Source organism: Aquarana catesbeiana, linkage group LG07, assembly GCF_042186555.1.
Source record: "Aquarana catesbeiana isolate 2022-GZ linkage group LG07, ASM4218655v1, whole genome shotgun sequence".
NCBI classification, from domain to species: domain Eukaryota; kingdom Metazoa; phylum Chordata; class Amphibia; order Anura; family Ranidae; genus Aquarana; species Aquarana catesbeiana.
Window position 1 is genome coordinate 241832089 of NC_133330.1, and position 20407 is coordinate 241852495.

Sequence of the window (20407 nt, forward strand, 5' to 3'; positions counted from 1 at the left end):
ATTAAAGGCTGTGTAAATTCCAGAAAATGTACCCTAGATTGTAGGCGCTATAACTTTTGCGCAAACCAATAAATATACACTTATTGACATTTTTTTTACCAAAGACATGTGGCCAAATACATTTTGGCCTAAATGTATGACTAAAATTGAGTTTATTGGATTTTTTTTAGAACAAAAAGTAGAAAATATCATTTTTTTTCAAAATTTTCGGTCTTTTTCCGTGTATAGCGCAAAAAATAAAAACGGCAGAGGTGATCAAATACCATCAAAAGAAAGCTCTATTTGTGGGAAGAAAAGGACGCAAATTTCGTTTGGTTACAGCATTGCATGACCGCGCAATTAGCAGTTAAAGCGACGCAGTGCCAATTTGTAAAAAGTGCTCTGGTCAGGAAGGGGGTAAATCCTTCCGGGGCTGAAGTGGTTAATCTCCCACAGACAGGGCAGCTCCCTTAGCATCTCTATGAATACTGAAATGAAGTCATTATCTTTCATTAAGATATCCATGTTCACTGCAAGACACAACACAAGACAAAGCCTAATGTCACACAAAACTCTCCTAATCTTGTTACAATATAGGCCTCAATCTAGAAGCAGTATAGGCACAAGTTTGTCTCTTTCCTTCGTTCTTACGATCGGCGCGTCCAATGCTCCTTCCTCCGCTCACAGATCAAACGTAATACGCACGCGTGTTACGCTTTATACACACTGCGCATGCGTGTAACTCCGCCCGCCCCTGACGTTCTTTCTAGTCTATTTCCCGCCCCTTTTCGTTCGGCGCAGTGGGGGAAGAGCATGATGGCGGACATACAGCAGGTGCGGGCTAATTGTAGCAACGAGGAGGAGGAGGAAAGGGCGGATCCAGGCACGTCCCGATCCAGAAGGAGACGTTTTAAGGCCACAAATATGTCGTTTGGGGAGATGTTGGAGATGGTCGACATCATGAGGAAGTCCGACTATGACGGAAAATATGGGCCTTACCCCAACCCGAACATCCGAAAGGCCAAGATCATGGCGAAAGTGGTCAGGAGTCTAGAGCGGAATTTCGGGGTACGAAGGTCTAAAGATCAGCTCAGGAAGCGGTGGTCGGACCTGAAGTTGAGAGAGCCAGAGCAGTACCGAAAGATCCGGAGAGTGCTGCAAAAAAGTAAGTAGTTGTGCTGTGTTCCTATTCTTTCCGTCTTTATTACGTTCGTTCTGCTCCATATGCTTTTATTAGTTGTAACGTTTAAAAAGGTCAACTTTAATGTTCATGGACACATTATTCGTTCGTATCAAACCTTTTTCTTTCGGCCTCTAGAACACCATTGTTTAGGCAATATGCATTTTCACACATTTTTGGGGGCCTACTTGGATGCCAAATATTTGTTTGTGTAGATGGGTTTGTTACTAGAATGAAATGCAAACTAGATTGTGTGTAAGGAGAGGACACTGAGCAGCTGTTTTCACATCTGGACACTGGAGCACTAGTGTGGGACACAAGAACACCATTTTTATTAGGGGGGGCACACAGGTGCTCCAGTGTATACTATAGGGGGGGCTACATCTGTGAAGCTTGTACCAAACAGGTAAAGTATTGCAGCTTGACAAAGGGCAATAAAAAATATACATCTTGGAACTCTGCTAAAATAGACAATTGTACCCCACTTCCGAGCAATGTTTCCTATTTCTAGTTCTGCCATCAAATATCTGTGTGCTAATTATACCATTTTTGTTTTACATAGGGGAGAAAAGACTCGGACACCCCTCATCCCAGGAGACCAGAGACCCCCCCCCTGGAAGAAGGGGAAATACCAACCCAAGAAGAAGAGTAGGAGGAAGAAGAAGACGTGGTGGAGATTGGCACCACAACAGGTGAGTGTCTGCAACCACAGACTCAGGTAAAAGAGATGGATGGTGGCAGATTTTTGAGACCTTTTTTTTTGTTCTTTATCTCTTTTTAGGTGATCGTGATCCAGAACGCTTTACATCTGAAAGTGCCCAGATACTGATCGGGGAGATCATGGGGTGTAATCTCCAATTGCAAAACATCCAGCAACAAATCAGTGATGTTATTAAAAAAAATAATAACATCATTGATGTTTTGGGGCGAATTTAAACCCCACAAAATCACCTGTTTTATCGTACCAAAATTTTTTCAATGTTTAGAAAAGCCAAATTTGGAGGATGCACACAGTGTGCCAACATGTGCTATCTGCCATCACGGGAGATCAATGGACGCGTTTTGGGGGTGCAACCCCTTCCTCAATTATAAAGTAGCGTTGAGGAAGGGCTTGCTCCCCCAAAACACGTCCCTTGATCCCCCCTGATGGCAGATAGCACATTTTGACATTCGTAAATTGGTGTGCATCTTCCAAATTTGGCTTTTCCAGGGGTGATTTCCCCCCATCTGAACGCTATATCAAACACAGTTCATAAATACTCATGTCTGATATAGCCTTCAGGTTTTACCATATGTGAACTTTGTAAGTTCAAGTTTTTTGGCTTTCTTGTTGGTTTTACACAGGCCTGTTTTATCTGAAATGGATATTTCGATTTTTGATAATGCTACTGCAAACATTGTTATACAACAAACATGTTGGTTTGTTTTAAAAACCTTTGGGAAATGCACATGTGATTGTGCAGGTATAAAAAAGTGCCTTACTCAAGAATGTGTGGATTATTGTCTCAACACTACAACACTTTTGGGGTGATGTAATTGCTGTTTTATGCAAAAATGGGGGTTATTTCGTAAGGGCAAATCCTCTTTGCACTACAAGTGCAGGTTCAGTGCAGTTGCAAGTGCACTTGTAGTGAAATGTGTTTTTGCATTTAGGAAGTACCAGCCAACACTGTTTTTTATAAGGTTACCCAATCACGACATTTTCTGCACTCAACACATTTCTGTCAGGGTCAGCTAAAACAAACACAAGCAGTAAATGTCCACAAAGAATTTCTTTTGGTTGTTTTTTATTTGAAAAAGGTGTCACAGATTGTCTGGCATATTGATAGCCCCCCTACCCACAAAGAACTCCAGGTAGCGTAACCAGACATCACGGGCATTCAGGGAGGGCAAGCCAGGACGGCCACTTTCAAGCGCCGTCAGTGTTGATGGATTAGGGATTCCGGCCTCAGGCCCAACTGAGCCAGCATAGTTGGCTGAATGTTTTCTTAAAAAATTATGGAGAACACAGCAGGCAAGTATTATATGGTTCAGTTTATACTCTGCCATATGGATGGGTGTCAGAAATAATCGGAACCGGCTGGCCAGGATTCCAAATGTGTTCTCCACCACTCTTCGGGCTCTGGCCAGCCGGTAATTAAAAACCCTCTGTTCCGGGGTGAGGGTCCTCATCGGGAATGGCCGCATCAGGTGGTCCCCCAGCGCAAATGCTTCATCAGCAACAAACACAAATGGGAGACCTTCAACATTGTCCTCTGGAGGTGGCAAGTCCAAGCTGCCATTCTGGAGACGCCTGTAGAACTCTGTCTGGGCGATCACTCCACCATCGGACATCCGGCCATTCTTCCCCACGTCCACATACAAGAACTCGTAATTAGCCGACACCACCGCCAACATCACTATACTATTAAACCCCTTGTAATTATAATAGTACGACCCCGAGTTGGGTGGTGGGACGATGTGGACGTGTTTCCCATCAATTGCCCCTCCGCAGTTAGGAAAGTCCCACCGCTGGGCAAAGTGGGAGGCCACAGTCTGCCATTCCTGTGGCGTTGAAGGAAACTGTTGAGGAAAAAAAAATAAACATTACTATTTTTTCCCAGAAACATGGCAAGCAGATTAGACACAAACATTATGGGGCAACCTCCAGATAACATTTACTAAGGGGAATTTAACAACAACAAAGTATAAGGTACACCTATCATATTCCCCCTTCCCCCCTCTCATGGGCCATTTCTAACATTATAGGGGGGGGGGGGACTCTTGGACAGGTAACCCTCTTCACTTCATTGAGAGATGAATGCCTAAATACAGGGTATTACTTGGAACAGCCCCTCCTTAGTTACACTATTGGCAGACCACTGGACAGGTAAGAAGTGTCATAATACAAAGATATAAATACACACTGTACACATTTGAGGACATTTGAACATTCTGCTATTACCTATCAAGATAATAATACGATACAAAAACTTTAAACAGTACCATTGGAAAGTATACAGGCAGGCCCTTGCACTACATGCTTTGGGGAATTCATCCATAAATCTGACCAGTAAAGAGATGGGTATAGTGTGTATGGGTTTGGCAAAGTCAGCAGATAGATGATTGAGGATAGAAAATTGGGATCAGCTGACTTAGCAGTTGGGGGGGGAGGGTTCAAAAAAATTTGGGGACACCACAAAAAAAAGCCTCTGGCACTCTGCCTGAATTTAAATCAAAAATAACATTTCCAAACATTTTAGGGGGTGTTTGGGGTAAAGCACTACTATGGAGCTGATAAAATACATTGTTAAGTGACTACATGAGGTGAATATAGGCCAGGAAAGACCATGCTGGGGAGGTTAGTGAAGGGCAAATATGTATGAAGGACATAAAATAATAATTACCTAAAAATCCAGCATGCATGAGAACAAAGGGGACATTCACAGCATATTACAATCATGGTAATTAGGGAATGAGGGAAGAAATACAATATATTATCAAACATTAAATACAATAAAATGTGATATAAAAGGATAAAAATCTTACCTTCATATACTCCTTCTGCAGGACCTGGATGATGGCAGAACAGGTCTCTGGGATAATGATCCCCAGAGCCTGGGGGGAGATGCCTGTCGAGAACTTCAAGTCCTGCAGACTTCTCCCTGTGGCCAAATACCGCAAGGTAGCGACCAACCTCTGCTCCGGAGTGATGGCTTGCCTCATGCAGGTATCCTGCCTGCTGATATAGGGGGTCAGCGAAGCCAACAAACGGTGAAATACGGGGTCCGTCATCCTGAGAAAGTTCCTGAAATCATCAGGATTATTCTCACGGATCTCACGAAGCAAAGGCATATGACAGAACTGGTCACGCTGAAGCAACCAATTCTTGGTCCATGAACTCCTCCCCACCCTGTTCATGGACTGGACTTGTGTCAAGGTCAGGACCCCAACACCAAGCCCCCTCACAGCACGAACTCTACGAGGAGTACGCATACGAAACATGGCTAGAAAACGGTCGGCTGCTCAGAACGAAGTAACAGAACGCACTGAAGAACAGCAAGGCCTGTGAAGAGCGACCTGAAAAACAGCAACGAGCGGGCAAGATCGCACAGAAAACTCCGATACGAACTGACTGCACGCACTGAAGAGCAGATACAAACCCACAAGCACAAACTGAACAGCAGAAAACGATCTGAAAGCCACGAGTCTGAAAAAGCGTCTCTCACCAAACTTTTACTAACACGAGATTAGCAAAAGGAGCCCAAAGGGTGCCACGCTTGGTTCTGAACCGGCCTTTTCTAGTCTCGTCGTACGTGGTGTACGTCACCGCGTTCTTGGCGATCGGAAATTCCGACAACTTTGTGCGACCGTGTGTACGCAAAACAAGTTTGAGCCACATCCGTCGGAAAAAATCCTAGGATTTTGTTGTCGGAATGTCCGAACAAAGTCCGACCGTGTGTACGGGGCATGAGTATCCTTCAGCATATCATTCTTCTCAAATAAACTCAAGAGGCAGGTTCGAGCCTCCATTGCCAATGAAGATCTAAATACTGCGTTAATTTTCTCCACTAGTTTTTCCCAGTACCTATATAGCTTGGGGCATCGCCAGAACATATGTATCAGGTCGCCTCTCCCATCTCCACAACGCTGACATTTCGCATCCTGCCTCTTTTCAAACCTAAATAATTTTTCTGGTGTATAATAAAGTCTGTAAATCAAATACAGATGGGAGACCCCTTGTGATGGTGACAGAGATACCCTTGGGCCCAATGCTAGATTGAACTTCCATTGTTCCTCCGTTATTATGCCGATCTCTTCCCCCCCCATTTAATTCTCCTCCTGGGCTCCACCTCCCCTTCCTGCCCCGCCTTGGTTATACTCCTGTACATTTCTGAGATCAGCCCTCTAGATCCCTTGCTATTTACCAGTTTCCTTAACAGGGGCATTTCACTCCACTCTATCTCCTTGCCTTTGAATTGTACCTCCAGGGCGTGCCTCACTTGCAAGTAGCCAAAAAACAATCAATTGGGCACTGCAAACTCCTCTCTTATCTCTTGAAACGATTTCAACCTCTCTGCCCTATACAGTTGCATCCAGCGGTGGATACCCTTCCTATCCCATTCTTCTATTTTCCCCATCACACTGAGCTCCTTCAGATTTTTGTTGTTCCATAACGGAGAGAACTCAGAGAACCCCAGGTATCCCAATACAGCCTTTACCGTCTTCCAACATCTGATCATTAACTGAGTTGTAGGGCAGCTATGTCCAAAGGATTCGGCCTCTACTGCCTCCACCTCTGTATCATAACTGATATTGCTAATCCATATACTATTTCTTCCTACCCTCTCTTCAGACACATTGCTGCCTCTCATAAACTGCATTTGGGCTGCTAAAAAATAGCTCCAGGGGTCCGGTAACGCCAGGCCTCCCGCCTCTCTCGGCCGCCGCAGCGCCTTCAGACCTATCCTTGCCACTCCATTTTTCCAGATTAATTCCCTGACCAGACTATCCAGCTTCCTAAACCAATGCCTTGGAATCCAGACAGGAAAATTATGTAGTATAAATAGGATTTGTGGCATCCATATCATTTTAATAAGATTGCATCTACCGGCGACCGAGAGAGGAAGACCACCCCACACCCAACTCTTCTGTTTTAATTTTACCATTAATGGTACTACATTACCTGTTATGTACTGCCCTGGGTCTTTGGTTATATTTACCCCCAAGTATCTCATTTGATTTACGATTTTTATAGCGTTCACCTGTCTTGGGAGAGGATTTACCAGGGGGTCTATCGGTAATAAAGCTGATTTTTCCCAATTAATCTTCAAACCCGAAAAGTGCCCAAATTCTTTAATTAGTTTCATGGCTGCTAGCAAAGAGGCTTGTGTATCTTCCAAAAATAATAGGATATCATCCGCATACATTGCGACTTTCTCCTCTGCACTCCTACTTTTGAAACCCTGGATTTCTTGTGACATTCTCAGAGCGGTTGCCACAGGCTCCAGAGCGAGGGCGAAGAGCAAGGGCGACAGTGGACACCCCTGTCTCGTCCCCCTCCCCAACTGGAACCACTCACCATTGACCCTGACTCTGGCTCTCGTTTTGTCATATAAAAGCCTCAGCCAGTTCACAAAATTAGGGCCGAATTTAAACTCTGCCAGTACCTTCCACAGATAGTGCCACTCAAGGCTATCAAATGCCTTGACCGCATCTAATGATAGGATAGCCCTATTGCCTCCCCTCTCCGTAGGTACTTGTATGTTACCATACATTCGCCTAATATTCATACTCACCGATCTATCTGGAATAAAACCGGTTTGATCCGTGTGTATTACTTTAGAAATTATTTTTTTAACCTGTTTGCTAGGACTTTAGCCAGGATCTTAACATCCGTGCATAAAAGTGAGATTGGTCTATATGAGGCAACATCTAACGGGTTCTTCCCCTCTTTTAACAAAATTATAATCGTGGCTTCTGTCATAGACATGGGTAATCTACCTTCCACCACGGCTCCGTTCAAAACTTCTAATAATTTTGGGAGCAAAACCTCCCCATATTTCTTGTACAGTTCTACGGGCAAACCGTCAGGTCCTGGCGCTTTTTGATTCGCCATTTCCTTTACCACTCTTTGTATCTCCACCAGTGTCAACGGGGTTTCCAGGGTATCTCTCTCCTCACTGGATAGCGGAACTATTTCCAGTTTTTCAAAGAACTCCCACATCTCCCCTTCTACATCCACCTGTGGGGCCTTATACAAATCTTCATAATAATCTTTGAACACCTCCACCATACCAGGAGTATGTCTTATAGTGCTCCCGTCCCTATCCCACACTGCCGGTATAGTGGATGAGGGGCCATTTGCCCTAGCTATTAATGCCAGAGTTCTACCCACTAATTCCCCTTCACCAAAAGAATTCTGTTTCTGGAACATTTTACTCTTTTCCTCTTTCTCCAGGACTAATTTTCTGTATTCCTCCTGACCCTCTACCCAGGCCTCATATCTAACTGTGGTTGGCTCCTCCAAATATCTATCTTCTACCTCCCTCACCTTTTCCCTTATTCTCTTCCTTGACTTGTGCTTTCTTCTTAACATAAGAGATTTTTTGTATAAGAACCCCTCTAAGGAATGCCTTCATGGCATCCCAAGTTATACCTGACTGGGAAGATCCTTGATTCAAATTTATGAACTCTTTCAGGTTACTAACAATCCCCCCATCATCCTCAATTACTTCAAGCCAAAAGGGGTTCAATTTCCACTCCCCTCGTCCAGCACTCCACCCCATTTTAACTGAAAAGACCACTGGAGAATGGTCTGAGAGCCCCCTAGGGTCATAATCTATCCCTTCCACCATTTTCAGAGCTTCCTCATTACAGAGCACCAAATCTATCCTGGATAGAGTGGCATGCGTCCTTGAGTGGCATGAATATTGCCTCTCACCCGGCTGCCACCTCCTCCAGATATCCACCCATCCTACTTCCTCACAAAATTGGAGGAGTGGGCCCCTAGATGCCCCTCCAGGAGCCATCCCTATCGGGAATCTATCTAAGCGATTATTCATGGTCATATTAAAGTCCCCCGTCACTATAACTGGCACCCCGGGTTTATCCGCTATAAAACTTATCAGTTTATTAAGTATCTCTGTTTTAAATGGTGGAGGAATATATACACTTGCAAGAATACAGTCCCGCCCCTCAATATTACAGTAGAGAAAAACATACCGACCATACTTGTCCAGTTTACTCTGTCTACAGGAGAAGACCAATCTAGTGTTTATCAGCACACTCACTCCCCTCGAATACGAGGTATGGGTTGAGTGATACTGCTCTTGATAGTTCCTATTCCTTGGAGTGTTAACTGAACCCTTATCTAAGTGGGTCTCCTGGAGGCAGAGTATCCTGACATCCCTTGTTCTGGCCATAGAAAAAATTGCTTGTTTCTTACAAACATCTTTTACCCCCCGCACATTCCATGAACATACCTTCATACACTTAAACATTCCTGATGTTACCCTCTTACCTATTTTTGTGCCTACCATCACCTGTTCCTATACCTTAACTCAAAATAATTCTCAATTTCCAACACTATTGTGATTAACTTTTGAAATTTTGGTGCCTTTACTTTTTGTGTGACTTCAATACTACCTCCTTCACTCCACTCTACCCCCCAACCTCCCCCCCCCCGTACCACCATCCACACATCCTCACCCCCAAACCCTCCCAACCCCCCACCCCCCCTCTCCTCCCCATCCCATCCCCCACCAGCCCAACCTTGGGCCCATCCCACCGAGCTTCTAAAGTGACCGTGATTAACCCTTTAAACCTGGGTATACCTCCTTCCTCCTCTTGCATTGCAACCCGAACCTTTATAAGAGGGGAATTACCCTCAACATACTTAATGAGTGTAAAAATTTCGTAACTGCTACCCCCTTAAACCCACACCTCTGTAAAAAATATCTCTGAGAGAAGGGTGGAAAAAACAAGGAGGAAATAGGGGAGAGGAAAGAGAAAAAAAAGAGAAAAGAAACAAAAATAACAAATCACATCTCTAAATATGCGTCTGTCCACTGGACAACGAAAAAGGTGAAGAGGCCCCAAATTCTGACCTCCTGCTCCTTCCCCCTTTCCTTCTAGGGCCTTTCACCAGGCCGTAACCTTCCCTCATTCTTTTCTAACCATGAAAACACCTCTGCAGGAGCATTAAAAAATTTCACCTCCCCATTTACTGTTACCCTTCGACGGGTTGGATATAGCAGCGCATAGCTGAATTTACGTTGCTGTAAACTTTGTTTACACTCTGTAAACTTTGCTCTCTGTCTCTGCAACTCAGGAGAAAAATCTGGATACAAAGATATTCTTGCACCATTGTACAGAATATTTTTCATCTCCCTTGCTCTCTGGAGAATAGTAACTTTGTCTCTGAAGAACAAGAGACAACATATAAAATGTCCAGCGCTCAGGCTATTGTTGGAAAACAAAATACAACAAGTATAAAAGGTATAAAAGTTTATGGTTTTTAATGAACCAATAATGAGCCAGTGGTTAGCAATAGTCCAAAGTAACAATATTTACTGCAAAAGAACCAGGTTCAGAGGCTCTGTTTAAAAACAAAAAAGCACACGATAAAAACTATTCAAAAATTACAGACTCTTGGTGATGTTGTAAGTGATCAAATAGACATCAAAAAGGTGACAGAGGCATCAAACAGCAGGAGGTTACCACCGGAGATCCATCTAATGAAAGTATATGGAGACTGCTGTGTAAAGTGTGAAAGCAAACATATGGGCTCAAAGCAGGTGAATGGAGGCAAGGTGGTGGAGATATGTCAAAGTACTCACAGGCAGGTAAGAGGGCTCAGAGCTGCCTCATATGGTGAAGACCTTGGCGCCATGAGGAATAACCGGGCTGAAATAGAAGTGAAGTGGCCGCCGTGTGGAGATGTGTAGCTCCGCCGTGCGGAGAACAGCCTGGCCGGAGCTGTGTGTCGATGGAGGATGACGTCAGCACAGGGGAGTCACTGTAGCGTCTGAGAAGTAAAACTGAACCGCTGCTAGGCTGGGACGTGTCTCCACAGAGGTGAAGTCTCATCAGTGAGACCTGGTGACACTGCGCTGAGGTCGGACCTGACACTGAGAGGCCCTCTGACGGGGGAATTGGTGGCGGCAGGCTGATGGAGCTCACATCAGCCTGACCTGCCTGGGGAGATGGCCAACAGTCATATGAAAAAATGGATATTGCAATGGGTAAAAAAAAGATGGGGTAGTGAAGATGGTGGATTTGCAGGAAATGCTTGCTGGTGAAAAAAGCGGCTTCACAAACAAAAAAAACAAAAACAAAAAAAAAAAAATGTGAATGGATGAAAAATCGCAGTGAAGAACTCAAGCTGGGGCCTCTGCCATGTGGGGGGGGGGGGAGAGAGAGGTTGCCTTGATGACGCATTTTTTTTTTTTTTTTTGTTTGTGAAGCCGCTTTTTTCACCAGCAAGCATTTCCTGCAAATGCCTGTGAGTACTTTGACATATCTCCACCACCTTGCCTCCATTCACCTGCTTTGAGCCCATATGTTTGCTTTCACACTTTACACAGCAGTCTCCGTATACTTTCATTAGATGGATCTCCGGTGGTAACCTCCTGCTGTTTGATGCCTCTGTCACCTTTTTGATGTCTATTTGATCACTTACAACATCACCAAGAGTCTGTAATTTTTGAATAGTTTTTATCGTGTGCTTTTTTGTTTTTAAACAGAGCCTCTGAACCTGGTTCTTTTGCAGTAAATATTGTTACTTTGGACTATTGCTAACCACTGGCTCATTATTGGTTCATTAAAAACCATAAACTTTTATACCTTTTATACTTGTTGTATTTTGTTTTCCAACAATAGCCTGAGCGCTGGACATTTTATATGTTGCTTCCTGGTATGATCTGTTTTCACCAATTACAGTTTGTCTAGCAGCACGGGATATTACTATTATGTTTATTGTAGTTTCTAGTTTCCTGTTTCATCCCTGTATATGCATTAATAATTTTTGAATGGATGGTACAGGCTATACATCTATTTTATATGTTTGTTACATTCTCTGGGTGACCTACCACTGGCGCTAGGTTACTCTTCTCTGTGTTTTTCTCTGAAGAACAAGAGTTTGACTATAAGGGGCCTTGGCTGACCCCCTAAGTGTAGAACCCTTGGGACGACTCTGTGTGCTCGTTCAATAGCAAACATGTTGGAGAATGTGTCATTGCCAAACATATCTCTAAACCATCCCTCCATGAATTCTACCGGGTTGTTGCCCTCGCTTTTTTCGGGGAGGCCCAGAACCCTCACATTCTTCCTGCGTGCCCTGTTCTCATATTCATCCATTTTCTGGAGGCATGTGTCTAATTGTTCCTTCATCCTCTTAACCTCCTGTCTCAGTGGGTTCACATCATCCTCCACCTGGCTAAGTCTCTCTTCTAAAGCGGTGGTTCGGGCACATACCTCCTGCATATCCCTTTTCAACATAGCCAAGTCGTCTCTAATACCTTTAAGTTGGTCTGATAGATCTGACAGCGTGGTCTTACAGACATTAACTGCTAGGAGAATGTCCTTCAAAGATGGTTCCTGCTCTGGTGCCTCCTTATCCTTTATTACTTCATTGCCCAGGCCACTCAGGCCACTCTCTTTTTCCAGATACGTCTGTGACGCTGATTCTGTTACTGTAGGTACACAAATTTTGGCTGGACCTTGGCTTTTCCTCCCGCCAGGGTGATTAACCTGCGCCCCCTGAAGTTGTGCACCCCCCACCTGGTTTTCTTTTTTTGGTGTACAGTTTGGTGTATGGGCAAAGCGCTCCAGCTTTGCGGCAGCTCCCTGAGCTCCTTCCTGTGCTGCGGCCTCCTCTGACCCTTTTTTCCTGGTCATCTTGTCCCCCCTCACCCCTTGGGACTTCAAGGACAAAAGATTATACCAATTATTCAGTCTCTGCCAACTCTTTTCTTCCCAAATAATATAATAATTCGCTGTTAGCCCAAGGGAAAAACCGCCTCCAGAAACCGCCTCCAAAGAGCTCAATAGACCCTGAGATGAAAACACTAGGCAATATGATCACCTTCCACCTCACAGCACCCTCTCCAACCTTTAATATGTCCCATCCCGTACATCGAGGCAGGAACTCCCTGAAAGATGTCACTACGGGGGGGGGTTCTCCAGATTCTCGTCTTTCAGGGATAACACAAACGGGTTACCTCAGGGTATACAGCGCACAGTGTACCTGGATAGTCTTCCTTCCCCCTGTCATCCGATCCGCTGCTCTAACCAGCAGCGTCCACCTGTTTGCAGACCTGTTTGCAGATAGCCAGCACGAGAACTCTGATGAAGGATCTGGTGCGGTGTGGACTCCTGTCTCCGGGACAGCCTCGGCAGCGGCGCCAGCCAGGTCTTTGAGCCGGCTGCTCACTACTTGTCTCCCCTACCTTCCGGCCGTCACAGGCATGGGAAAAGCCGCTATGGCATCCTGAACATCCAGCGTGGGCGGCGGGCGTCAGGAGAAGCAGCTAGGTCCGGGTTCTCAACGCCCTCCCCTTCCCCTCAGCCTCCGGTCACGCCCATCCCCCCAAACGTTTCTTCTGCTGCACATAGATTTAAATTCAGCCAGCCAGTCTAAACTGTCCAGATTTCTATCCATGTATGGCTCAAATTCACCCTCAATCTGGATGAGCCCTACCCAAATAAGGGTTGCCAGCTGTAAGCCATTTGATTGTGAACAGCTAGAGCTCCAACCAATAGTGTTATACTGTATAGCAGCACTAAAGGGTTAACAATCTCCTGTGCATTCTAGCTTACTTATAAGGCTTCTGGATTGTGTATGACCCTACAATCAGAATATTTCATCTTTTCTCCAATTTTGTGATGTTTTTGTTGTGTTTGTGACCTAATCTTGCTCTATAAGCTTTAGATTAGCATCTCACAATGTAGCCAAATGACGCAACATTATAATGTCTATGGGGAAGGCCTCACTGCTCAGTGAGTGAAACGCTCAGACTGGTTATACAACCTGCATCCGCTTCTCAATTTACTGCAGTCAGATAAATGGACTTCATTTCTGATTGGTTGATCTGGCTTATTGCACTTTTTGAACTACTCCATCAAAAACCATCTTGATTAATTGGCAGGATGTGGTTACAAACCGATGGAGCTGTAAAAATTATGAATAATAAAAACAAACTATTCTGTTGTTTTTTTTATGCCATGGGACAGCAGTAACTGTGAATTCCAGGCCCAGCTCCCTATATTATGTCTGAACCATCAGGCTTGGTTCATACTGCCTTTTAATCTCCAAATACAGAGAGGTTTCTTCACAGTAAGAGCTGTGAAAATGTGGAATAGACTCCCTCCTGAGGTGGTTTTGGCCAGCTCTGTAGATTGCTTTAAAAAAGGCCTGGATTATTTCCTAAATGTACATAATATAGCTGGATACTAACCTTTATAGGTAAAGTTGATCCAGGGAATATCCAAATAGCCTCTCAGGGGACTGGGAAGGAATTTTTTCCCCTGCTGTAGCAAATTGGATCATGTTTTGCTGGGAGTTTTCACCTTCCTCTGGATCAACTGTGGGATTGTGTATATAGGATTGTGTGATTTATTTTATTTTTTTCCCCTTTTATTGGTTGAACTAGATGGACATGTGTCTTTTTTTCAACCAGACTAACTATGTAACTATGATCAGTTAAATTTCCAGTTGTACTTGTAAGGTACCCGTTGGAAGGTTTAGTCTAGAGTGGAGCTTTGGCTGGGGGTTGAGGCATTGGCGTAGTCAGGCAGGCCAAATCAGCAACGAGTCTTGGCAGCAAGGTACAGAGTCAGAATCCAGTAGTGTGGTCGGGGACAGGCAGGGTCATACACAGGCTGGCAGAGTAATGTAGAATTGTCAGGCAAAGAGTGTAATCCAGGAAACAGGCAGAAGCCCAGAAGTTCAGTATCTCAACAGTATAGGAAGAGACTAGTTGTCCCGGGAGCCGCACATCAAGACAAGACCCACTGTGTAAAGACAAGTGGCAGTCACAGCCTGGACCCCCAGGCCACACCCCCAATGAGTTTTGCTCTGCCCACCGGAGTTTACTCATGAGTAAACACTGGTGGGCGGAGCGAAACACATTGGGGGCGTGGCCTAGCAGGCCCAGGCTGAGACTCACTTGTCCTTACACAGCAGGTCTTGTCTTAATGTACGGCTCTCGGGACAACTAGCCACTTCCTTCATTGCTTGGAGCATAGACTAGCTCCCTTCCCGGCGGGCACAGGACTTTACTTCCATGTAAAGAGAAAAAAAATCCAGCACCACGATGTCTCAAAGGTAAAACATATATACGATTTTATTAGATCCATCCATTAAAAGAAATCAATACCTGTAATTTACGTGTTTCAGCCTCTTACATAGGACTTAAGCATGAGCCCAAGGCCTATGTAAGAGATATCTACAGGTATTGATCCCTTTTAATGGATGGATCTAATAAAATCATATATATGTTTTATCTTTGAAACATCGATGTACTGGATTTTTTTTCTCTTTGATTGGACGTTTAAATGCCTGAGTACTGGGACACGAGTCTCTATCTCATCCTGTTTATTAATACAGGTTATTTTGGGGTAGCAGCATGATTTCTGGAGATGTATTTACTTCCATGTACCCTGGGTGGCTCACACACACATACACATCCTTAACTCAGCAGTATGTCACACACCCAGGAAAACAGATCCAACAAACGTGCATAGTCCACAGAAAGTGCTGCAATTTAAGCTGATCTGATTGTAGATTGATTGCAGCTGGTAGGCAAGGCAGGTGGTGCTGCATGTCTCAAGTTCCCCAGTGACAGAGGGAACAGAGCTGCAGCCCAAAGACCCATGTTCAATCCCAGGCACATGACAGTACTGTTTAAGGTGGATATGCATGCTTGTTCCTAGAGGAAGCCACATTCTGTTCTTCCATTTCATTAGAATGGTTTTCGTACAAAATAAATCGTAAGAGCAAGACACAACAACTCTGGAGCCAGTTTGTCTTGGGTGAAAACAGTAGCAGTCAAATAGGAAATATCCATCCTAGCCCATCTATTTTCTGCTTGTAAAGGTTCCAAGATATCTTGGGTAAGGCCATATATAAACATTTTGCTGTTTATGGGTGTATTTTTAGGACGGGGCAGATAATTTGTACAGACTGTATTCAGCAGCGGTAATCTGGTCTTCTACCTCCAGCATCCTGCTGCAAGTATGACAGGAAAAAAGTTTAGTAAAGGCCCGTACACACAATATGAAAATCGGATGGAATCATTTGTACGACGAGCAGTCTGCCAATTTTCTGATTGTTAGTATAGTGCTTTCGACAGCTGGATTTAGCTTTTTCGGCCGGCAAAAATTTTGTCGGATGTAAACTCAACGTCCGATTTTCGTTTCATTAGAATGGTTTTCGTACAAAATAAATCGTAAGAGCAGGACTACGCATGCTCAGAAACGAAAGAATATATACAAAACTGTTCAACACATTACATCACTTCTGACGTATTCTGTTGTGTTGTGTGAAAATTTTTTTATTGTGAATAACCTCTTCACTTTCGACATGAGACTAGCATGCCACAAAAAATGGACATTCGGTCGTCTGAAAATCTAAGCGTGTGTATGAGGCTTAAGCAACATTGTTGTGCTTAGCCTGTTGGGTGTTCCTTGTAATGGTTACTTCGGTTAGTCCGTATTTTAATTACCCTGTATTAAAGAAAGACAGTAACAAGTTAAGTGCATTGTAATGTCCCCATCACAAATTGTTACATAGAAACCAAAAGATATTTCTTCTGAAGACAGAAAAAATGTTTTTCTTTAGATTGCAGAGTGGCTATCAGATGAACAGTGCCAAGCCATTTGTATGAAAATGGATGAATCTCACCGGCCAGTGAAACTACGCAAAGTAGTTTTAGGATATCCTAGTGGCTCTAATCAAACAGAATATAAATTTGATCTAACGCTTAACTATAAGGTAGCAGGTGTTATACAGACCTATTCTGACCAAAAGCCAACGCTTGTGGTAAGTATTTTTTTTTCATTTCAATGTCACTATTCATTTTCTTGTTCCCTCTAAGAATTCTGCTCATTCTGAAATACAAATCTTAGTTTTGTGCCACCAGGAAAGGAGTACAGCATTCTGCTTCTATTCTCGCTAAGGATGCAAGATTTATTATGAGCATTGAACATAAGCAAAGGTTTGTTTTTTTATACTAACCTAGATTACCACAGTTTTTTTTTTTTTTTTACAAATTTTCTTACATTTTTTTAATAAATACCTTGGACTGTTAACTTTACAAAAAGGGGTCATTTAGTGGGTATCTGTACTGTCCTGGCATTTTAGGGCCTCAAAAATTTAGATAGGTACATCAGGATTGATCAATTTTAAAATCATTATACCGTTTGTAGACTCTAAAACTTTCACACAGACTAAATAATATACACTAATTTAAGTTATTTTTACCAAAGAAACATAGGATAATACATTTTGACCTAAATTTATTAAGAAAGATTTATTTGAAAAGTTTTGTAACAGAAAAACACTTTTTTCCACACTTTTCAGTCTTTATCCCTATATAGCAAAACATTTAAAAAACCCAGTGGTGATTAAACACTATCAAAAGAAAGTTCTATCTATCCCAAAAAAAATGTCATTCAGAGTGACAGCACTGAAAGTTGAAAAATGACTTGGGCAGGAAGGGGGTGAAAGTGTCCAGTTTAGAGGTGGTTTAACCCCCCCCCCTTTATTTTTATTTACAAATGAAATCTACTGATAACTCAATTCTGCAGATTACACAAGAAGAACAGAATGTGACTCTCCCTGTGTCATCATCAAAGCTCTGTGAGAGCTAGACACAGTGCTCTGTTTACCAGGAGCACACATCTCTTGATACAGAGCAGACGGTTGCCATACAGCCAATGGAGCAAAATGCCTCTGGTAAAAAAAAAAAAAAAAGAAGGAAGGAGTACCCAGTGTGTTATTATATTTATACACAATACCACAATAATTACATTCATGTTCAAACACAGTTATTATAATCACAAGATATCAGTCCAACTAACCATCAATGCGATGACTTTTTCTGGACATTTTGGCTACAGTGTAATGGTTGATTTTCTTGCTTTATGTTCTTTTGTTTTCCTTGTATTAGGCTGCAGAGGTCTGCTAATGTTATAAAAGATGGAAAATTGAGAGGCAAGTTTTTCACTACTTTGTGTTTGTTTCTGTCATAATCCTATAAAACCACTGATTCATCAGCTGCAGAATTACAGTATGTCACACACTGCTCTGACTTTCCACTGCAGTCACAAGTTTGCCATCTTTCACTAAGGCTAGCCAGTAACGGTTCAGAAAACAAATGGATTTCCCAATTCACACAAGCTAGATGGATGGAGAAATCCTCCTCACTGTGCCATTGTATACTGACAGCAGGTCTCCGCTGTCAGAATACAAGTTTTCCAGCATTCTTGTTTGACGGAAATCAATCATTAGATTGAGCTATGTCAAGCTGGAATGGCTATAGATGGATCAGAATTCATCCGGTCCCTGCTAAACTGGAAAAATTTTAATCTATCTATGGCCAGCTTTAGTAGGCTTAATATTATACAGTATCTAATGAAAGTGAGTACACCCCTCACATTTTTGTAAATATTTTATTAAATCTTTTCATGTGACAACATTGAGTGCCGATTCACACTGGGGCAACCATTTGGGCGACAAGTCACGCTCCATGCAGTGCAATGGAACCGTTCTAATGGGAGCGACTCAAGTCGCTTTGACTTAGAAAAAGGTTCCTGTACTACTTTGGGTCGACTTCCGAGCGTCTTGCATTGACTTCTATTGAAGAAATCGTTTGCAAGCCGCACTGAGGTCGCGCTGTGCGGGGCGGCTTTAAAGTTGGATGACAATGAAGCCCCCCCCTGTGTGAACCGGCACTTAGGAAATGACACTTTGCTACAATGTAAAGTAGTAAGTGTACAGCTTGTATAACAGTGTAAATTTGCTGTCCCCTCAAAATAACTCAACACACAGCCATTAATGTCTAAACCACTGGCAACAAAAGTGTGTACACCCCTAAGTGGAAATGTCCAAATTGGGCCCAAAGTGTCAATATTTTTTGTGGCCACTATCATTTTCCAGCACTGCCTTAACCCTCTTGGGCATGGAGTTCACCAGAGCGTCACAGGTTGCCACTGGAGTCCTCTTCCACTCCTCCATGACAACATCACGGATCTGGTGGATGTTAGAGACCTTGCACTCCTCCACCTTCTGTTTGAGGATGCTCCACAGATGCTCAATAGGGTTTAGATCTGGAGACACCTGAGACCTTGTAACACTAATGAGTCACATGACACAGGGAAGGGAAAATGGCTTAAGGGGCCCAATTTGGACATTTTTACTTTAGGGTGTACTCGCTTTTGGGCCAGCGGTTTAGACATTAATGAGTTTCTTCAGTGTTGTCACATGAAAAGATATAATAAAATATTTACAAAAATATGAGGGGTGTACTCACTTTTGTGAGATACTGTATATTTTTAAGTAAATACTTTCTTTACAGATCTTATGCTTTACGGAGTTGGATTCCACCATGCTGGAATGGATGTGTCTGACAGGAGAACCATTGAAGCAACTTTTACAGAGGGGGACCTGCCAGTACTTTGTAAGACCCTACTATTGAAAATATTTAAGTAGTACCGATTATTAAGGCGTTTCTACATATCCTCTACCTATCAATCATAGAGCTAAACTCTACTCAGTTCAGCTTCTATGATATAAATTATAAAAGAGTGGACACAGGCATATGTCCTGTCAAGGTTGCCTTTTCCATAAATGTAAAATGGTCATTTGTGTTTATATCTATGAATATAAGAGTAATGGATCCTCAAAAAAGTTCTTTTGGCACCAGGCTCTGCTGTGATTCCATGCCGGCATGGATATTTTCCAACTAGCTAGAGAAGCTTTGATAAATAAAAAGACCACCACGGACCACTGCATAACCTTATTTTAGCTCTCTCCATATGTCAGTGCAAATGTTTGCTAGTGATACTGGAATAAGGAACATCGCATGATCAGGTACTTACTGTTACCCATAGATATGAGATCATGTCCTAGTAAACAATTTTCAGCAGGATCAAGTGACAGTGTCATCTTACATCTAAGGCCCCATACACACTATTAGATTTTCTGCAAATTTTTGTCTTCAGATTTACCAAAACCATGAAGTGCAAGGGCCTGCCTGATTGCATACAAATTGAAACTCTTAAGGTTTGACTTCAAATTATATGTTTTTGGTAAATCTGAAAACAAATCTGTGTTTTGGTGCAAAGTGCAATTTGTTAAAAAAGGTCCTGCTCGATACATCTTTGGATTGGTTTTCAGCAAAATGCACCTTCTATAGGATGAAGCCTAATGCATGTAAAATACCAGGAAAGCCTATTGCAGAGACATAAGTTGGAAATGCCAGCTAGCAGTATGTAAACATTTATATTTGCATAGCTTTACTAATATCAAAGTTTCAAGTTTTTGTTTTTTTTGGTAATTTGATATTGCCAGTTACCACCAGCACTTTGGCTATGGGTGTTAACCTTCCAGCTCATCTGGTGATCATAAAATCCACATTGCATTATGCATCAGGAGCGTTCCAGGAGTACAGTGAGACAGACATTCTGCAAATGATCGGAAGAGCAGGTAGACCTCAGGTACAGTTGTCATATATTGTTTCAGTAGTAAGTGTATAAAAATAAAAA

At 43.0% G+C, this 20407-nt stretch overlaps 1 protein-coding gene across 1 annotated transcript in view; it reads left to right on the forward strand.

The window, feature by feature from the left end:
* Positions 1–20407, forward strand: part of HFM1 (helicase for meiosis 1) — a 441821-nt gene that overhangs the window by 227774 nt on the left and 193640 nt on the right. Inside the window, exons 10-14 of the mRNA XM_073592028.1 lie at positions 16482–16682; positions 16769–16857; positions 17812–17855; positions 19219–19320; positions 20214–20359. Coding sequence (XP_073448129.1) covers positions 16482–16682; positions 16769–16857; positions 17812–17855; positions 19219–19320; positions 20214–20359 — 582 coding nt within the window. The remainder of the gene's footprint in view (positions 1–16481; positions 16683–16768; positions 16858–17811; positions 17856–19218; positions 19321–20213; positions 20360–20407) is intronic.